Below are 16,238 nucleotides of genomic sequence, written 5' to 3'. Positions count from 1 at the left end.
TACAGACTAGAAGTGGAGAAGTGTGTGCACACGGGTGAAAATGGTAGAAATTCCATAATCCCAAATGCAGAAATGCTAATGAAAAGTATTTGAAGACGCAGTCCTGAGATGCTAATGCATCAATTCACCAGAGCCCCGTCAGCACAAAGTGTTAGTAACTTCACCAAAAATGCACATCACCGTGTGAGATACGTTCTAACACTAAATAATTTGAGTCTGAAATATGTTGAAGAATAGTCTCTGTATAGTGCAGCCACAAGTGATAAATTTGTAATGAGTGGTAATAGTAAGTAATTGCCATCATCCCAAGTATCTGTTTTCATCTATAATTAAAACACTTTTATGCCATCAATTAAAATGGTTTTTACCAAAGCAAACACATTGTGATTTTATACAGATAGACAAAATGAGGTTCAGTCAGCTAGAGTATCCTGTACAATAAAATTTAAATGGCAATTAATTTTTATCCCGGTGCACTACAAGGAGAGATGAATTCGAAATGATTTGCACTCTACTTGCCAAAAAAGTAACGTGCGAGTGATTTTCGTTTTATGTGATTAGTTCCAAGACCAAGGGCATTTGTCTCGTGAGTTTGCTAATGAAGAGTTCAAATCTATTTTATAGTTCCTCTTCCCGTCTTCCCTAACTTCTCTTCCAAAAAGCTGTTTAGTAACCAAAAAAGTGAGTCTTTCTTGTCAAGCTACTATGGTCCATTCTGATTTATGTCTGATATCTCTGGCTAGAATATGCAGTTGATGGTAGCCCGACTAAAAACAAATGGTTGGAGAAACTCACCTGTTACTCTTGCCACAGACGCTAACGTTTCCAGATCTGAAGAAGAGTCATAGAATCATTCAGTACAGAATCGCCCTTCAGGCCATTGAGTCTGTGCTGGCAAAACTAAAGTACTACCTGCATTGGTCCCACTTTCTTGCACTAGGCTTGAATGTTATGATACTTCAAGTGCTCATCCAAGTACTTTTTAAAGGTTGTGAGGTTTCCTGCCTCAACTATCCTCCCAGGCAGTGCATTGCAGATCCCCACCTCCCTCTGGCTGAAAAATCTTTTTCTCAAATCCTCTGTAAACCTCCTGCCTTCCCCCTTAAAAGTTTGCCCCCTTCTTTTTGACCCTTCAACTAAAGAGAACAGCTGCTTTCTGTCCACCCTTTGATACCCCTTGTAATCCTATATACCTCTATTAGACCTCCCTCAACCTTCTCTGCTCCAGAGGAAATATACCGGACTCGAAAGTTTAATTCTGTTTCTAGCTCTACAGCTTCTGCCAGGTCTGCTGAGTTCCTCCAGCACTTTCTGGTTTTATTTCAGATTTCCAGCTCTTATTGGACTGTGGCTCAAGTGTTTCAATTCTAGTTGAATCACCCTACATTGTTTGCTGTCTCGTTGCACACTTTTGGAACAGTACTTGTCTTCTACAGGATATATACCTCTATAATATACCTATATAATCACCTATAGGACTGTATGTTGCCAGGGTGAGTTGCTTTCTTCAGGAGAGGAGAAAATTGAACTAATTCTTCATTGATTAAGTGCGTAATGAAAGTACGGTCATAAAGCCTGCTATTGATATTTCCAGTTGGCTTTTTTTGTTTTATTCATGGCATTTTTTTTCTCCTCAAGCTTGTCCCTTTTTTGTCTTGAACCTTATGCCTATTTCCTTTCCTCCCTTTTCTGTAGATGTATACGCGGTCTGTGATAGATCCTATCCCTCTCCCACCCACCAAAGATGCAGCCACGTCTCCCATCTCCTCACCCTCTGAGAATAACACCACCCCTTCAAACACCCTAACGAGGAACACGGAGAAACAAAAGAAGAAGACCAAAATGACAGATGAAGAGATACTGGAAAAATTGAGTATGTCAACTATCAAACTTAACCTTGCTTGGTCTCTGTGCAGTGAACTGAGTTGGTTGCCAGCCTTTTGTTTTTGCCACAGAAGGTAGGGGTTCGAATCCAGTGCTAATTGATGAGGTACAAGTTTCCTTTCTGTTAGTTGCTGCAATGAATGAGTTTGGGCAGTGTCAGCCAAGTGGAAATGACCCCAGTTTGACAGACCTGACTTGATAATGATTTGGTGCTAAATGGACAAACTTGCTTGGAGAAGCCACCAGATCAACTAGAGTGGAAATAGAAATATCAGTGATGGAGTGGTGGTAGGATTGAGGGATAAACTGGAAGGAAGTCTGTCCTGCACCTGATGCGAGCTAATGCTACTTATCTGGTACTTGTCCACAGCAGGGCCAGGTGAAAGTGAGCAATTCACTGCTCAGTGGTATATCATTACCTTTTTTAGTTATGGCTCACCCCTACCATTATTTTCTCTCCATATACTCCTCTGTTAAAATTGATTCCTTGTAAGGGTATTTTCACATTGGCATCAGTCATCCCTGGCTGTTCACCTCCTTACATCTGCCAGGACAGTGTTTCTATAATGTGGGTGACGGTGACCAGTCCACCATCTGTAACCCCATCTGTAGTTTCCCTGGGATCCTGGGTTTGGTTTTATTGTCACCAAGTGGTTTAGTAGGCTACTTTAATGGTCATTGAGTTCATGATAGTGTGGTCTGCAGTTAAGTTTTGATTGTTAGAGTGGTGGCAGATTTCCTCCTTCCTTGAAGGAGTTTAGTAAAGCAGTTGGTGTTTCTACAATTATCTGGTTGTTTTTGACAGCGGCCAATCCACAATACCAAATTTATTGGTTTCATTATTTTGTCCTGGTGAGAATTGGGGGAAAAAAATTCTCTGGTGGCGGATGTTGCTGGAAAGGGTGACCTAATGTTATTCAAGCCCACTTTCACCACTCAGGATCAATTTAAAGTCAAAACTTTGAGGAAAGATTATACAAATTAGGCCCGTTTACTCTAGAATTTAGAAGGTGAAGGGGTGATTTGATTGTAGTCTTCAAGAAATTAACAGGAAAAGACAGGGTAGATGAAGCTACAATATTTCCACTGGTTGGGGATTCTAGAACTAAGGGCATTGTTTGAGAATTAGGACCAGATTCTTCAGGAGAGATGTTAGGAAGCACTTCAACACGCAGAGGGTAGTTGGTCTTGGAACTCTCTTGCATAAATGGCTGTGGATGCTGGATCAGTTGTTATCTTTGAATCTGAGATAAATGTTTGTTAAGCAAAAGTATTAGGGGATATGGGCCAAAGGCAGATACGTGGAGTTAGGCCACAGTTAAGCCATGATCTCATTGAATAGTGGAACAAGCTGAGGGGCTGAATAGCCGCCTCCTGTTCCTATCCAGAATGACAAAGAAATGTCCTGATTGGCGATGTCCAAATTTCATTAATTAAATAATGGAAAGAAATCTACTAAAATATTACAGCCTTTACCAACTCAATGTGTATTTTCACGTCTATTGTTTTAGGAAGAAAGTTTGTGGGTATTTTTTTAAAACGCCTTTCCAATCCATGCTTTGCCAAGAGATTGGACGGTTGACATGTTTATGTTTACGTGGGTTTTATTTTATGTTGTTTCCCATTTTCAAACATTGACTTTCTTAATGATGAGAAACTCTAACATCCTTTTCCAATCTCATAGGGAGTATCGTAACAGTGGGTGATCCGAAAAAGAAGTACTCCAGATTTGAGAAAATTGGACAGGGGTTAGTATAACATTGTCTATTTGATGTTGTGAAATCTAAAATGCATTGCATTAATGCTTGTCAAACTATGGCTTACAACATTGGAGCTTGTTTGCCTGTAGTTCATGATATCACGGAATGTCTGTTTAACATGTTGTAGCTTATATTATTGGACCTTTTGAGTGCAACAGTGTGCCATGGACATCTGGTATTGCCTTTTCTAACATTGCAGACTTGGTGGTGAATCAAAGGACATTGATTTCTGTTGGTTTCTGTGTCCTCTGAAGTGGTGTTTAATTGTTATCAAACTGCCACTGGCCAAGTTGATTTGTTCATCTGACCTTTCATGTCCTTATGTGACTCAGTTCCTATTTTATTTTTTAATGCTCCTGTGAAGCGTCTTTTCACGTTTTATTAATTTGAAGCCATGCACTACAAGTTGCTAATTACAATGAACTGTATGCTACAGTGGCAGATGATCCATCAGCTTCAAATAATTTAAACATATTATTTGCTCTCCACTAACAGAGCTTCAGGCACAGTGTACACAGCAATTGATGTAGCCACTGGGCAAGAGGTAAGTTGAGCCAAACAAATCACTTGTGTTACAGCCGTGATGTGGCTTTGCTAAACTGAAACCAGAGATGACATCTAGTTTCTCTTCAATTATTTCTTATTGTTGTTTTCAGGTTGCGATCAAACAAATGAATTTACAACAACAACCCAAGAAAGAGTTGATTATTAATGAGATTCTGGTCATGAGGGAAAATAAAAATCCCAATATTGTTAATTATTTAGACAGGTGAGGAATTTCTACATTCCTGTGTGTGTGTATGTGTGTGTTATACTCTAGTTGCAAGCACCTGAGCACAGAATTTTCTCCCATGATTGTATCTGTTTTGGGGCCACTGCTGTTTGTCATTTTTATAAGTGACCTGGATGAGGGCGTAGAAGGATGGGTTAGTAAATTTGCGGATGACACCAAAGTCGGTGGAGTTGTGGATAGTGCAGAAGGATGTTGTAGGTCACAGAGGGACATAGATAAGCTGCAGAGCTGGGCTGAGAGGTGGCAAATGGAGTTTAATGCAGAAAAGTGTGAGGTGATTCACTTTGGAAGGAGTAACAGGAATACAGAGTACTGGGCTAATGGTAAGATTCTTGGTAGTGTGGATGAGCAGAAAGATCTCTGTGTCCATGTGCATAGATCACTGAAAGTTGCCACCCAGGTTGATAGCGTTGGTAAGAAGACGTACAGTATGTTAGGTTTTATTGGTAGAGGGATTGAGTTTCGGAGCCATGAGGTCATGTTGCAGCTGTACAAAACTCTGGTGCGGCCGCACTTGGAGTATTGCGTACAGTTCTGGTCACCGCATTATAGGAAGGATGTGGAAGCATTGGAAAGGGTGCAGAGGAGATTTACCAGGATGTTGCGTGGTATGGAGGGAAGGTCTTATGAGGAAAGGCTGAGGGTTTTGAGGCTGTTTTCGTTAGAGAGAAGAAGGTTAAGAGGTGACTTGATAGAGACATACAAGATGATCAGAGGATTAGATAGGCTGGACAGTGGGAGCCTTTTTCCTCGGATGGTGATGGCTAGCACGAGGGGACATAGCTTTTAATTGAGGGGTGATAGATATAGGACAGATGTCAGAGGTAGGTTCTTTACTCAGAGAGTAGTAAGGGCGTGGAATGCCCTGCCTGCAAAAATAGTAGACTCGCCCACTTTAAGGGCATTTAAATGGTCATTGGATAAACATATGGATGATAATGGAATAGTTTAGGTTAGATGGGCTTCAGATTGGTTTCACAGGTCGGCGCAACATCGAGGGCCGAAGGGCCTGTACTGCGCTGTAATGTTCTATGTTCTATGTTCTATGACAGTTTACAGGTGCTGTGATTGACTGGGTTGTGTAAATCTATGGTTATGCCAGATTCCATGTACAATATTGATTATTTATCTCCAACGGTATGTGTGATCTATTGTGTCATGCAAGTAGATTATAATTTAAAAAAAAAAAGCTATAAATCAAAATAAGGTACTACTATTATTGATTGAATTTAAATTGTAGTAGTGGGATGTGCAGGCTGGGTGGGTTAGCCATGGGAAATGCAAGGTTACGTGGATAAGGTGGATCTGGATGGGATGCTCTTCTTAGGATCGGTGTGACTTGGTAGCCTGCTCTCTCACTGTAGGGATTCTATGATCCTAATAAAGGAATAAAAAAATTGCTGAAACAAAGATCACCTCTACCATTCTCTAGTTCTGAAGAGAGCTCGTGGACTTGAAATGTTAATGCTGTTTTTCAGATGCTAGCAGACCGCCTGAGCAATTCCAACATGTTTCTGCTTTACAGCTTTATGATTAAAATAGCTGTGTTTTCATGCAGGTTTTAAACCATTCACTGTGTAGTCAAATGCCTGCAAGGGAAATATAATGGTTTGCTGTAGTCAAGTTTTCATCTGTGATGCAGTGGACCATTTTACAATGTCGAAATAAAGACTGGTATGATATCATACATGCTTGAGCTTGTTCTCTCTGACAGCATCTCCATTTCACTGCCTTTTAGTAGACCTAAGTTAAGAAAAAAAAATTTTTTTAATTTTATTGAACAATCATATACACATATGCCACTGACAGTAAAATTATGCTTTAGGGTTATGTTTTAAATCACTGTTAAATTTTGGGCAGCGTGTCACTTTGCGGAAAAATGGATATTGAAACCCAAAGTAAATGTGCATGCCAAAGAAGCTCATAACTATTTGTGAGTTAAAGAAAAGCCATGAAGTGGAGCTCACCTCATAATCAAAAATATCATTTTCCATGATTAGGTGATGGTTACAAAGTGCACGCAGAATACTCAAACCATAACCGTACTGAATCAAAAAGATCACGGAGTGCCCATTTCTCTTTCATAGGCTTCATTCAGAAGATAGCATTTCCACTGAGAATGTCTGTTCATTTCCCAACAACATTGGTATCTATTTGGCCTTTTGTTCAGAATTGCTCGCCCTATCAGTTTTGAGCTGCATATCAATTCTTTTCATTTAAACGAAAAAAAAAATCCTTTCTACCACATGTGATGGATATATGAATAAAATGGTACAATGTTATGATGGTGATATTGCTGAACTAAAAATCCAGAGGTCTGGACTTTCAAAATACAAATTGAATGCCACCTTAGCAGCTTTAGAATTGGAATTAAGTTTTTAAGCAGTTGGATTGTTGTCAAAGATTCAACTGATTCACTAATTGAGAATGGAAACTTGCTGTTCATGTCCTGTCTAATCAGTGTTTTGTTTGAATGTCTCATCTATGTAATTAACTCTCTACACACCGTCAAATGCCTACCAAGCCCCTCAGTTGTTGAAAGTGGGCAACAAAATCCTTGATGCAGTGGTAGTGTCCCTACCTGTGGGCCAGAAGGCTCAGTTTCAAATTCTATTGACTACACAGAGATATCATTAACATCTCTGAATAGGTTGATCTTAAAAAAATAAATTCCCCTTGATGCCTGTCGGATTGTGGGAAATAATTAACGTACCTAGTTTTGCACCTTTCATAGGTGTGACAGTCATGCGTGAAGGGGTACTTTTTATTAGATCTACTCAGCAATTCAAAACACAACTATACTTTAATCAATCTGAATATTAGCATGGAGATGCTGTATACTACAGATGGGGGAAGGAGTCTTGCATGGTTCAGTTGTGCATTACCTCCAGTGATGAAGCTCTGAGTAGACATGATGTGGAGGTGCTGGAGTTGGACTGGGGTGGACAAAGTCAGAAGCCACATGACACCAGGTTATAGTCCAACAGGTTTATTTGAAATCGCAAGCTTTTGGAGCATAGCCCAAAGGGGCTGTGCTGCAAAAGCTTGTGATTTCAAATAATCCTGTTGGGCAATAACTTGGTGTTGAATGACTTCTGTCTCTGAGTAGAAGCAGAGGTATTTCTTTGCGAATTTTCAAAGAGGGGTTAAAATGAGAAATTGTGTAAATAAACATATTTATTTAGCAGTAGCTTATAAACAAATGCGTGTCTCTTCACTGCGGACAGTAAATGAGACATGACAAAAACCAGTTTGGCAGAAATAAATGTCATAGCGAATTGGAGGCTTGGAGGCACAGTGGCTCGGTGGTTAGCACTGCTCCCTCACAGTGCCAAGGATCCAGTTCGATTCCAGCCTCGGGCGACTGCAAACTCCACACAAACATTCTCCATGTGTCTGCATGGGTTTCCTCCAGGTGCACCGGTTTCCTCCCACTGTCCAAAGGATGTGCAGGTTAGCTGGATTGGCCATGGGAAATGTGAGAGTTACAGGGTTTGGGTGGGATGCTCTTCGATGGGCCAGTGCAGATTCGATGGGCTGAATGGCTTCCTTCTACACTAGGGATTCTATGATTCTAATTGCTAACATGAAAAACCAGAAATGGAATCTGACAGTACTTGTGCAGAGAAATAGAGTTGATGCCTCAGATTAATAACCCTTTACCAGAACTGGAAGATACAGAAACAAAGGGCAAATAAGAAACTGAAGGAAGAGATCTGTCTGTGGTTGGGTGGAGGAACGCTTCAATGACAAATGTGATATTGCAAGACTGAATGAAATTAGCATAGGGCCAGTATTTCTATAGATCAGACTAGTAATCTAAAGGCCCGGGTTCTCGGGACATGGGTTCAAATCCTACCGTGGCAACTACTGCAATTTAAATTCAATCAATAGATTTGGAATTGAAAGCTAGTTTTGGTAATGGTGACCGTGAAAGTGTCATTGTTATAAAAACCCATCTATTTCACTAATGCCATTAGCAGAGAAATCTGCCATAGTTTCCCAATTTGGCCTACATGTGGCTCCAGACTAGAAGTGTGGTTGACTCTTAATAACCTTTGAAACAGCCTAGTAAGCTACTCAGTTAAAGGCAAATTGGGGGTGAACGACATATGCTGGCCTTGGTAGCGATGACCACATCCATGACACCACGGTGGCTCAGTGGTTAGCACTGCTGCCTCTCAGCATCAGGGACTCTGGTTCGATTCCACCCTCAGGAGATTGTGCGGAGTTTGCACGTTCTCCCCGTGTCTGCATGAGTTTCCTCCCACAGTCTAAAGATGTACAGGTTAGGGTGGATTGGCCATGCTAAATTGCCCACTGTGTCCAGGGATGTGCAGGCTAGATGGGTTAGTCATGGGAAGTGCAAGGTTACATGGATAAGTTGGGTCTGGATGGGATGCTCTTCTTGGGGTCGGTGTGACTTGGTAACCTGCTCTCCCACTGGAGGGATTCTATGATCCTAATAATGGAATTAAAAAATTGCTCAGACATAGTTCTGAAGAGAGCTCGTGGACTTGAAATATTAATGCTGTTTTTCAGCTGCTGCCTGAACAATTCCAACATGTTTCTGCTTTACAGCTTTAAGGTTAAAATAGCTGTGTTTTCAGCAGGTTTTAGACCATTCACTGAATTTTTCTTCCTGCTAGTTACCTCGTAGGGGATGAATTATGGGTGGTTATGGAGTACCTGGCAGGTGGTTCACTCACTGATGTCGTCACGGAAACCTGCATGGATGAAGGACAGATAGCGGCTGTCTGTAGAGAGGTGAGTCTTACAGTCTGACAAGGAAGAACTTGCACTTGCGTAGCACCTTTTGTGAGCTTGGTACATCCCAAGGACAGCCATCAATATATTATTGGCATATAGTCGCTTGTTGCCAGCTAGCAATGGTAGGGGGAGAAAAAGAGGCTGCAAATAAGATGACCTATAGGATAAATATAATTGTAGAAAGCACTGAAGGAGGTCTATTATGTGCCGATCTTACTGAAGTTTGCACATACCCAGTCATTAACTTCTCATAGCTCTCAGTACTTGGGGTTTAAAGCATACTTGCAGAATAAGAGCTGATATTTTTGTTTAAAAATTCTAGCATTTATCCTGTGATCCAGTCAAACTTTGACCAATGCTGGAGAAGCCAAACATTAGGATCAACTGGAAGAAGTGGTGCGGGTTGGGCCCGTTGCCCCTCAGCTAATTCACAAGTCTGTGAATGAGAAGTTTTCACTGTAGGTGTAGGTGCAGGCTCAGCTCTGCCCTGCCCATTCCTCTCCCTCCAACTTGGGGAAGCCTCCAAAACATTATAATGGGGTGGAGATCAATTGAAACTGACCTAATACTTGAAGAAAAACAACAGGAACAAGTTTTTATTTTAAAAGTGGTAAAGTTAAAACAATGGAAGTTCTTTGAGTATAAAAGACACTTTTTGTCTTGCAGTCATAAGGATTTTTGTTAGGAATATTAATGTAAAGGAGGAGGACAGCACTTTATACAGTGTGAGAAGGGAGTTCTGATTTGGATGGTAAATGGACTGTTGATTGTAGAAGTGTAACCATGGAGAACGCACCAGTTAAATAACTTTTTAACGTTCATTTATGGGATGTGAGTGTCATTGGCTGGGCCAAAACTTAGTGTCTATACCAAGATGCTCTTGAGAAAATGGTTGTAAGCTGCTGCCTTGGTCCATTTGGTGTAGGTAAACCCATGATGTTGTTGGGTAGGGAGTTCCAGCTAACTAGACGCTCTGGTTAAAACTAAACTAGGCAAACTAACTCTGGTCAAGACATTGCCCTGAGCAATTCACCAGAGAATGTGTTTCCCCTGATTTGTAAAATTGAAACAGGTTTAATGTGCGCACATAATTATAAAAGCAAAATACTGCAGATATGAGGAATCTGAAATGAAAACAGTGCTGGAAAAACTTGGCAGGTCTGGTAGCAATTGTGAAGTGAGAAATGTGACCATGTTCTTTGTCTGAAAAGAAAAGGGCTCTGTATATTCCTATATGTAATTTCTAGCTTACGCAAGTGCACTACAATTAAAACCAATGTATTGACTGTGCTAAGAATAACAGGGACAATCGGAAGTATTTAGCAAATGCTGTCCATTCATATTTACAAGATGTGTAGTCTGGAGAAGGTTCTAATAAGACTTCGCAGAGCTGATCACTATTATTCATGATTTATTCAAAGTAAACCATGGGAGGAGATGTGTTTCGACTGGCAGGCAGACTTGTGATCAGCAGACACAGATTTAAGGTCATTAGTAACAAATGAGAGCTCTTTTTTTTAAATGTAATGGGTAATGCGACTTAGTGGAATGTGCTACCATAAAGGGTGGTGAAAAACAGTTGGTAGTTTGACAAATGAGCAAGCAAAAAAAAAATCTGCAAGGCCTTTTTGGCAAAAGCAAGGAAATTACAACTTCTCACTTAGCTCCTGCTCAAAGAGCAAGCATCAGCAGGACAGCTAATTGGTCACCATCTGCAGAGTTCTGATTCTAACCTGCCTGATAACTGCAATTATTAATATAGCTCACCGCGCAGATGAACTGCAACATCAACCATTTATTTGAAGCCTCATTTTAAAAAAAAAACTGAACAATTTTGAGATTCTGCTTTTAGCAAACAGTGACTTGTTAAAAACTGTTCCATCCTGGTCTCGCTGCTATAGGAAGGATGTTGTGAAGTTTGAAAGGGTTCAGAAAAGATTTTCAAGGATGTTGCCGGTGTTGGAGGATCTGAGCTACAGGGAGAGGCTGAATAAGCTAGGGCTATTTTCCCTGGAGTGAGGGAGGCTGAGGGGCGACTTTATAAAATTTATAAAAGCATGAAGGGCATGAATAGGGTGAGTAACCAAGGTCATTTCCCCAGGGCGGGGAGGGCATAGGTTTAAGGTGAGAGGGGAAAGATTTAAAAGGGGCCGAAGGGACATTGTTTTCACGGAGAAAGTGGTGCATGTATGGAATGAGCTGCCAAAGGAAGTGATGGAGGCTGGTACAGTTACAATGTTTAAAAGTCACCTGGATGAGTAAATGAATAGGAAGGGTTTGGAGGGATATGGGCCAAATGCTGGCAAATGGGGCAAGGTTACTTTAGGATATTTGGTTGCATGGACATGTTAGACCGAAGGGTCTGTTTCTGTGCTGTACAACTCTATGATGAGACTGCTTTTCATTGATAATTTGTGTTTCAAGGGGCATAAAGAATAAAGGATACAGTTCTCACAGTTAGACCTAAAGATGATGCAGATCCCTTTATATAAAAAAAATCTAAATTGTAACTCCTTCCTCTGATGAAATATGATACAGTGAATGCCCATTCAGCACAATTGCAGATGTATAGGCTATGATTCACATCTGACTTGACTTTTGGAAAGAATACAGTATAAATGATTAAGAAATTTCTTTCAAAATCCAGGAGGATTAATGTAAACAAAAATACTGCCTTGATGTGAGAACAACTGCTTTTACCTCACTGCTCACAGTGTGCGCTCTGTGTTTTTGTTTTTATTTGCAGGATTTACTGACCAACCTTTTGTATGTTCAAAATTATTTATATATTTCAAAGAAGGCACTCTATTACGGCATATAAAAAAAAAAGCAGTTATGACAAGATGTTACAAGGATTAGGGCACCCAGATTTAATGTTTTGGGTAAGGCATTCAGGGGTTTGTGAGAAATAATGTTTATTTACATAAAGCGAGTGGAACTTACAAAATGTTGATGTTCTGAGAGACTTTGTTGTACTTGTGTAAGGAGCACAGCAAGTTAGCATGCCAGTAATAAGGCCAGGAGTAGGCCATTCAGCCCACAAGCCATCTCTGGCATTCTAAATTATTGAGCTCAAATGCCATATTCTGTTGGCCCTGTTTCCACGTCCCTTGTTGTTCCTGGTATCTCGAAATCTATCGATCTTTGTCTTCAAGTTACTTAATGACTGAAGCTCCACAGCTCTTGGGGGAAGAGAATTCCAATGAATCGATCACCTCTCATTCTTCTGAACTCCAGACTATGTGAGGTTAATCTCTCGTCATAGTCCCATCATCCCAGGAATCCATTTGTTGAACCTTTGCTGCATGTGTTGTGTATCCTTGTTTCTACAAGGGAACCAGTGCTATAGACAAAACTCTAGGTGTAGTCTCACTAGTGTTATAGAGTCATCAAGTCCCTACAGTGTGGAAACAGGCCATTCGGCCCAACAAGTCCACCGAAGAGCACTCCACCCAGATGCATTTCCCATATCTAACCCACCTAACCTAAGCATCCCTGGACACTATGGGCAATTTAGCATGGCCAATCCACCTAGCCTGCATATCTTTGGACTGTGGGAGGAAACCAGAGCACCCGGAGGAAACCCACGCAGACACGGGGAGAATGTGCAAACTCCACACAAACAGTCGCTGTATACAACTAAAACAAAATTTCTTTGTTCTTGTACTCAAATCCTCCTGTAATAAGGGTTAACATGCTGTTTGCCTTTCACATTTCTTCCTGCACATGCATGCTAGCTTTCTGTGACTTGTGAAGGAGTGGGCAAGTAAAGGATCCCTGAGATAGCAAGCACTTGGGAAGGCAAATGATATGCTGGCCCTTATTGCAAGGGATTGGAGTGTAATTATAAACCAGTCTTGCTATAGTTGTACAGGACTTTGGTGACACCACATCTGGAATGTGTGTACTGTTTTGTACTCTACATTTAAGGAAGGATTGTACTTACATTGGAGGCAGTTCAGTGAAAGTTCATGAAATTGATGCCTGGTAGGAGAGGGTTGTCTTATGACAGTCTACATAAATTGGGACTAAATTCTCCGGGGTTTAGAAGAATGAGAGGTGATCTCATTGAAGAATGCAAGATTCTGAAGAAACATGACAGAGTAGACAGTGAGAAGTTGGTTCAGCTGGCTGGATAATCCAGGAAACTGGCAGTCTGAAGAGAAGGGGCTAATCATTTAGGACTGAGATGAGGAAACCTTCACTTGTGCAAAGGGTTGTGAATCTTATCTCACCCAGAGGTGCAGCAGGTAGCCTGGAAGGCTAATCGAACGTTGACCTTTATTTCGAGGGAGTTGGAGTATGAGTAGAGAAGATTTTACTAGGAGAGGCTGGATAGGTTAGGACTTTTCTCACTGAGCATAGGAGGTTGAGGAGTGGCCTTATAGAGGTTTATAAAATCATGAGGGTTACAGGTAAGGTGAATAGCAGGTGTCTTCTCCTTAGGTGGGGGGGTTTCCAGACTAGGGGCCACATTGTTAAGGTGAGAGTAGAAAGATTTAAGAAGACATGAAGGGCAATTTTTTTTTTCAAAAACGGTGCTTCCTGTGTGAAATGAACTTCCAGAGGAGATGGTGGATGTGGGTGCAATTGGAATATTTAAAAGACATTTAGATAAGTTCATGAATAAGTAGTGTTTGGAGGGGTATAGGCCAAGCACAGGCAGGTGGGACTAGTTTAATTTAGGATTATGATTGGTATGGACTGGTTGGACCAAAGGGTTTGTTTCGTGCTGTATAACTCCTATTGAATCTAGAACTGTACGAGGTGCTGGTGAGACCACATCTGGAATACTTTGAGCACTTTTGTCCCCTTATTTAAGGAAAGATGTTATTTCATTAGAGGGAATTAAAAGAACATTCATGAGGGTGATCCCTGCTGTGGAGGGATTATTTTATGAGCAAGGGCTAAACAGGTTGAAACTCTTATTTACTGGAATTTAGAAGAATGAAAGATGATCTCATTGAAATATATTGGATTCTCAAGGGTCTTGGCAGGTTAAATGTTGAAAGAATTTTCTCCTCCCTCGTGGGAGAGTCTAGGACTAGAGGGCGTAGTCTCAATAAAGGGATATCAATTTAAGACTGAGATGTGGAAGAATTTCTTCTGTGAGAATTGAGAATCTTTTTTGAATTTCTTGCCAAAGAGAGCTGTGGGGTAGGAGGTCTAGTGTATTAAGGTTGGGATAGATGGGGTAGATAGAGAGAGAGCAAGATTTATATATCTCTCTTCCCTCCTTTACCCCCCACTTCCCCTCCTTTTCTCCCCTTCCCCCTCCTTTCTTCTCCCTTCCCCCCCCCCACCTTCTTTTTCCTTTCGCACCCCCCCTTCCCCTCCTCTTTTTCTTTTCCCCCTTCTTTCCCCCTGCTCCCCCAACCTTCCCCTCCTCTTTTTCTTTCCCTTTCTCTCTCTGGGAGAGACAGATTCTTAATCTGTCAGGGAAATCAAGGGTTGTGGGAAAAGGGAGGAAAGTGGATGTGAGATGATGGTCCGGAACCTGCTGCCCAGTAGAAAGTTCAAAGTGCAAGAACATCAGTGATTTCAAAGAGAAAATGGATGGCCATTTGAGGAAGTAAACTCTCAGAGCTGGGGATAGAACTCGGGAATAGGACAGAGTAGCTCATTTTACAGAAAGCTAGAATGGCCTTAATGGGCTGAATGGGCCTCCGGTCATAATGGGTCTATGACCTGTTTGAATTGAAACAGGTTCAAGGGGCTGAATTGCCTAATTGTGTTCATATGTTCCAAACCAAAAAGTTCTGGGAGAGATGGTAATGTGTTGGAGTAGATAGTTGAAGTAAGAGGGGAGATAGAATGAGCCAAAATGTCTTGTCTTGTATGATTCTATAAAGACTCATTGCCCCCACAACAAGTTGTAAATGGGTAATGGTCCATATCTGGTTTAATAATAACAATTTCTGCATTTGCTCTATCATGGACCTGATGATTTTTGAGGAGTGTTTAACTTCATACATTATTTAGCTCTCCAGCATAATCCTGAAAAACTGTTGGAGTAAATCAATTCCAATTTGTGCAAATTGTCAAATCAACTGCCTCCTGTCATCAGGCTGGAAAACATAGGAAATGCTTTTCTTTCTAAAAAAAGAATGCACAGAAATAACAGGCCAACCGTGCCAGCAAGGAATTCATCAAGACTGAACCATTTGTAAATTTAAGCCTTTATGTTACGTGAGAGAACGTTTGGCCAGAACCCAGTTGGATGCTGGGAATGTTGCCCATTACAAGGGGGTTTATAACTTGAGTTGAAAGGAAAGCGGGTGGGGTGGGGTGGTTGGTAGTCGTGAGTGGTTAGGTACAAGAGATAGAAGGGTGGGCAACAGTGGAATTGAATAATTTCCTGGTTCTGTGTTAGTGTTGATTATCCAGAATGCTGCTTATTGATGTAGTCCTGTCCGACATTGATATTCTTGCAACTTGGAAGTCGCATTTTTGGATGAGGGGATTATATTGCTGCTGCTTCCGTCTTTTTTTCCCTTACCCTACTGCTATCTTTGCCCTTGATACAGTTTGACCTCTTCTCAGAATAACTTTTCCGATATGGAATTTTCCTTGGGATGGGGTATTTTAAGAATTGGGGGACACATTTTTAAGGTGAGAGGAGGGAGATTTTAATAAAGACATGAAAGCTAAATGTTTTTACACGTATGGAATGAACGTCCGGTGGATGTGGGCACAATTACAACGTTTAAAAGACGTTTGGAATTTTATGGATAGAAAAGGTTTGGAGGGATATGGGCCAGGAGCAGGCAGGTGGGACTAGTTTAGTTTGGGATTATTTTCGGCATGGACTGATTGAACTGAACGGTCTGTTTCCATATTGTGTGACTAACTCTATAACCGCATCTATAATATCCTTGATTGTATTAGTCAACTGCTGGTGTTCTTAGCCTATTTGTCCCATAGAGCAATTGAAGATTGCACTGCAAGACCAGGCACCTTTTGGGCTAACTGCATGCACTGAATTTGCAACTTGAAAGTTTGCCCTGAAAACCTGCCCCTGCTGTCATGTG

The 16,238-nt window shown here is 41.1% G+C and overlaps 1 protein-coding gene across 6 annotated transcripts in view; it reads left to right on the top strand.

Annotated features, from left to right (window-relative positions):
* Positions 1 to 16,238, top strand: part of LOC109939010 (serine/threonine-protein kinase PAK 1-like) — a 193,345-nt gene that overhangs the window by 162,253 nt on the left and 14,854 nt on the right. For all 6 annotated transcript variants that reach the window (XR_007262270.1, XR_007262272.1, XR_007262274.1 and 3 more), the window contains exons 7-11: positions 1,696 to 1,873; positions 3,569 to 3,632; positions 4,140 to 4,188; positions 4,301 to 4,413; positions 9,087 to 9,204. Coding sequence is in view for 1 of the 6 variants with exons in the window: in XM_048598040.1 (XP_048453997.1) it covers positions 1,696 to 1,873; positions 3,569 to 3,632; positions 4,140 to 4,188; positions 4,301 to 4,413; positions 9,087 to 9,204 (522 nt within the window). In the remaining 5 variants the exon portion in view is untranslated. The remainder of the gene's footprint in view (positions 1 to 1,695; positions 1,874 to 3,568; positions 3,633 to 4,139; positions 4,189 to 4,300; positions 4,414 to 9,086; positions 9,205 to 16,238) is intronic.

The sequence above is a fragment of the Rhincodon typus genome, chromosome 6, assembly GCF_021869965.1.
Source record: "Rhincodon typus isolate 14 chromosome 6, sRhiTyp1.1, whole genome shotgun sequence".
Taxonomy (NCBI): Eukaryota; Metazoa; Chordata; class Chondrichthyes; order Orectolobiformes; family Rhincodontidae; genus Rhincodon; species Rhincodon typus.
The sequence above is the reverse complement of the archived record's forward strand: the minus strand, read 5'-3'. Positions and strand labels throughout refer to the sequence as shown.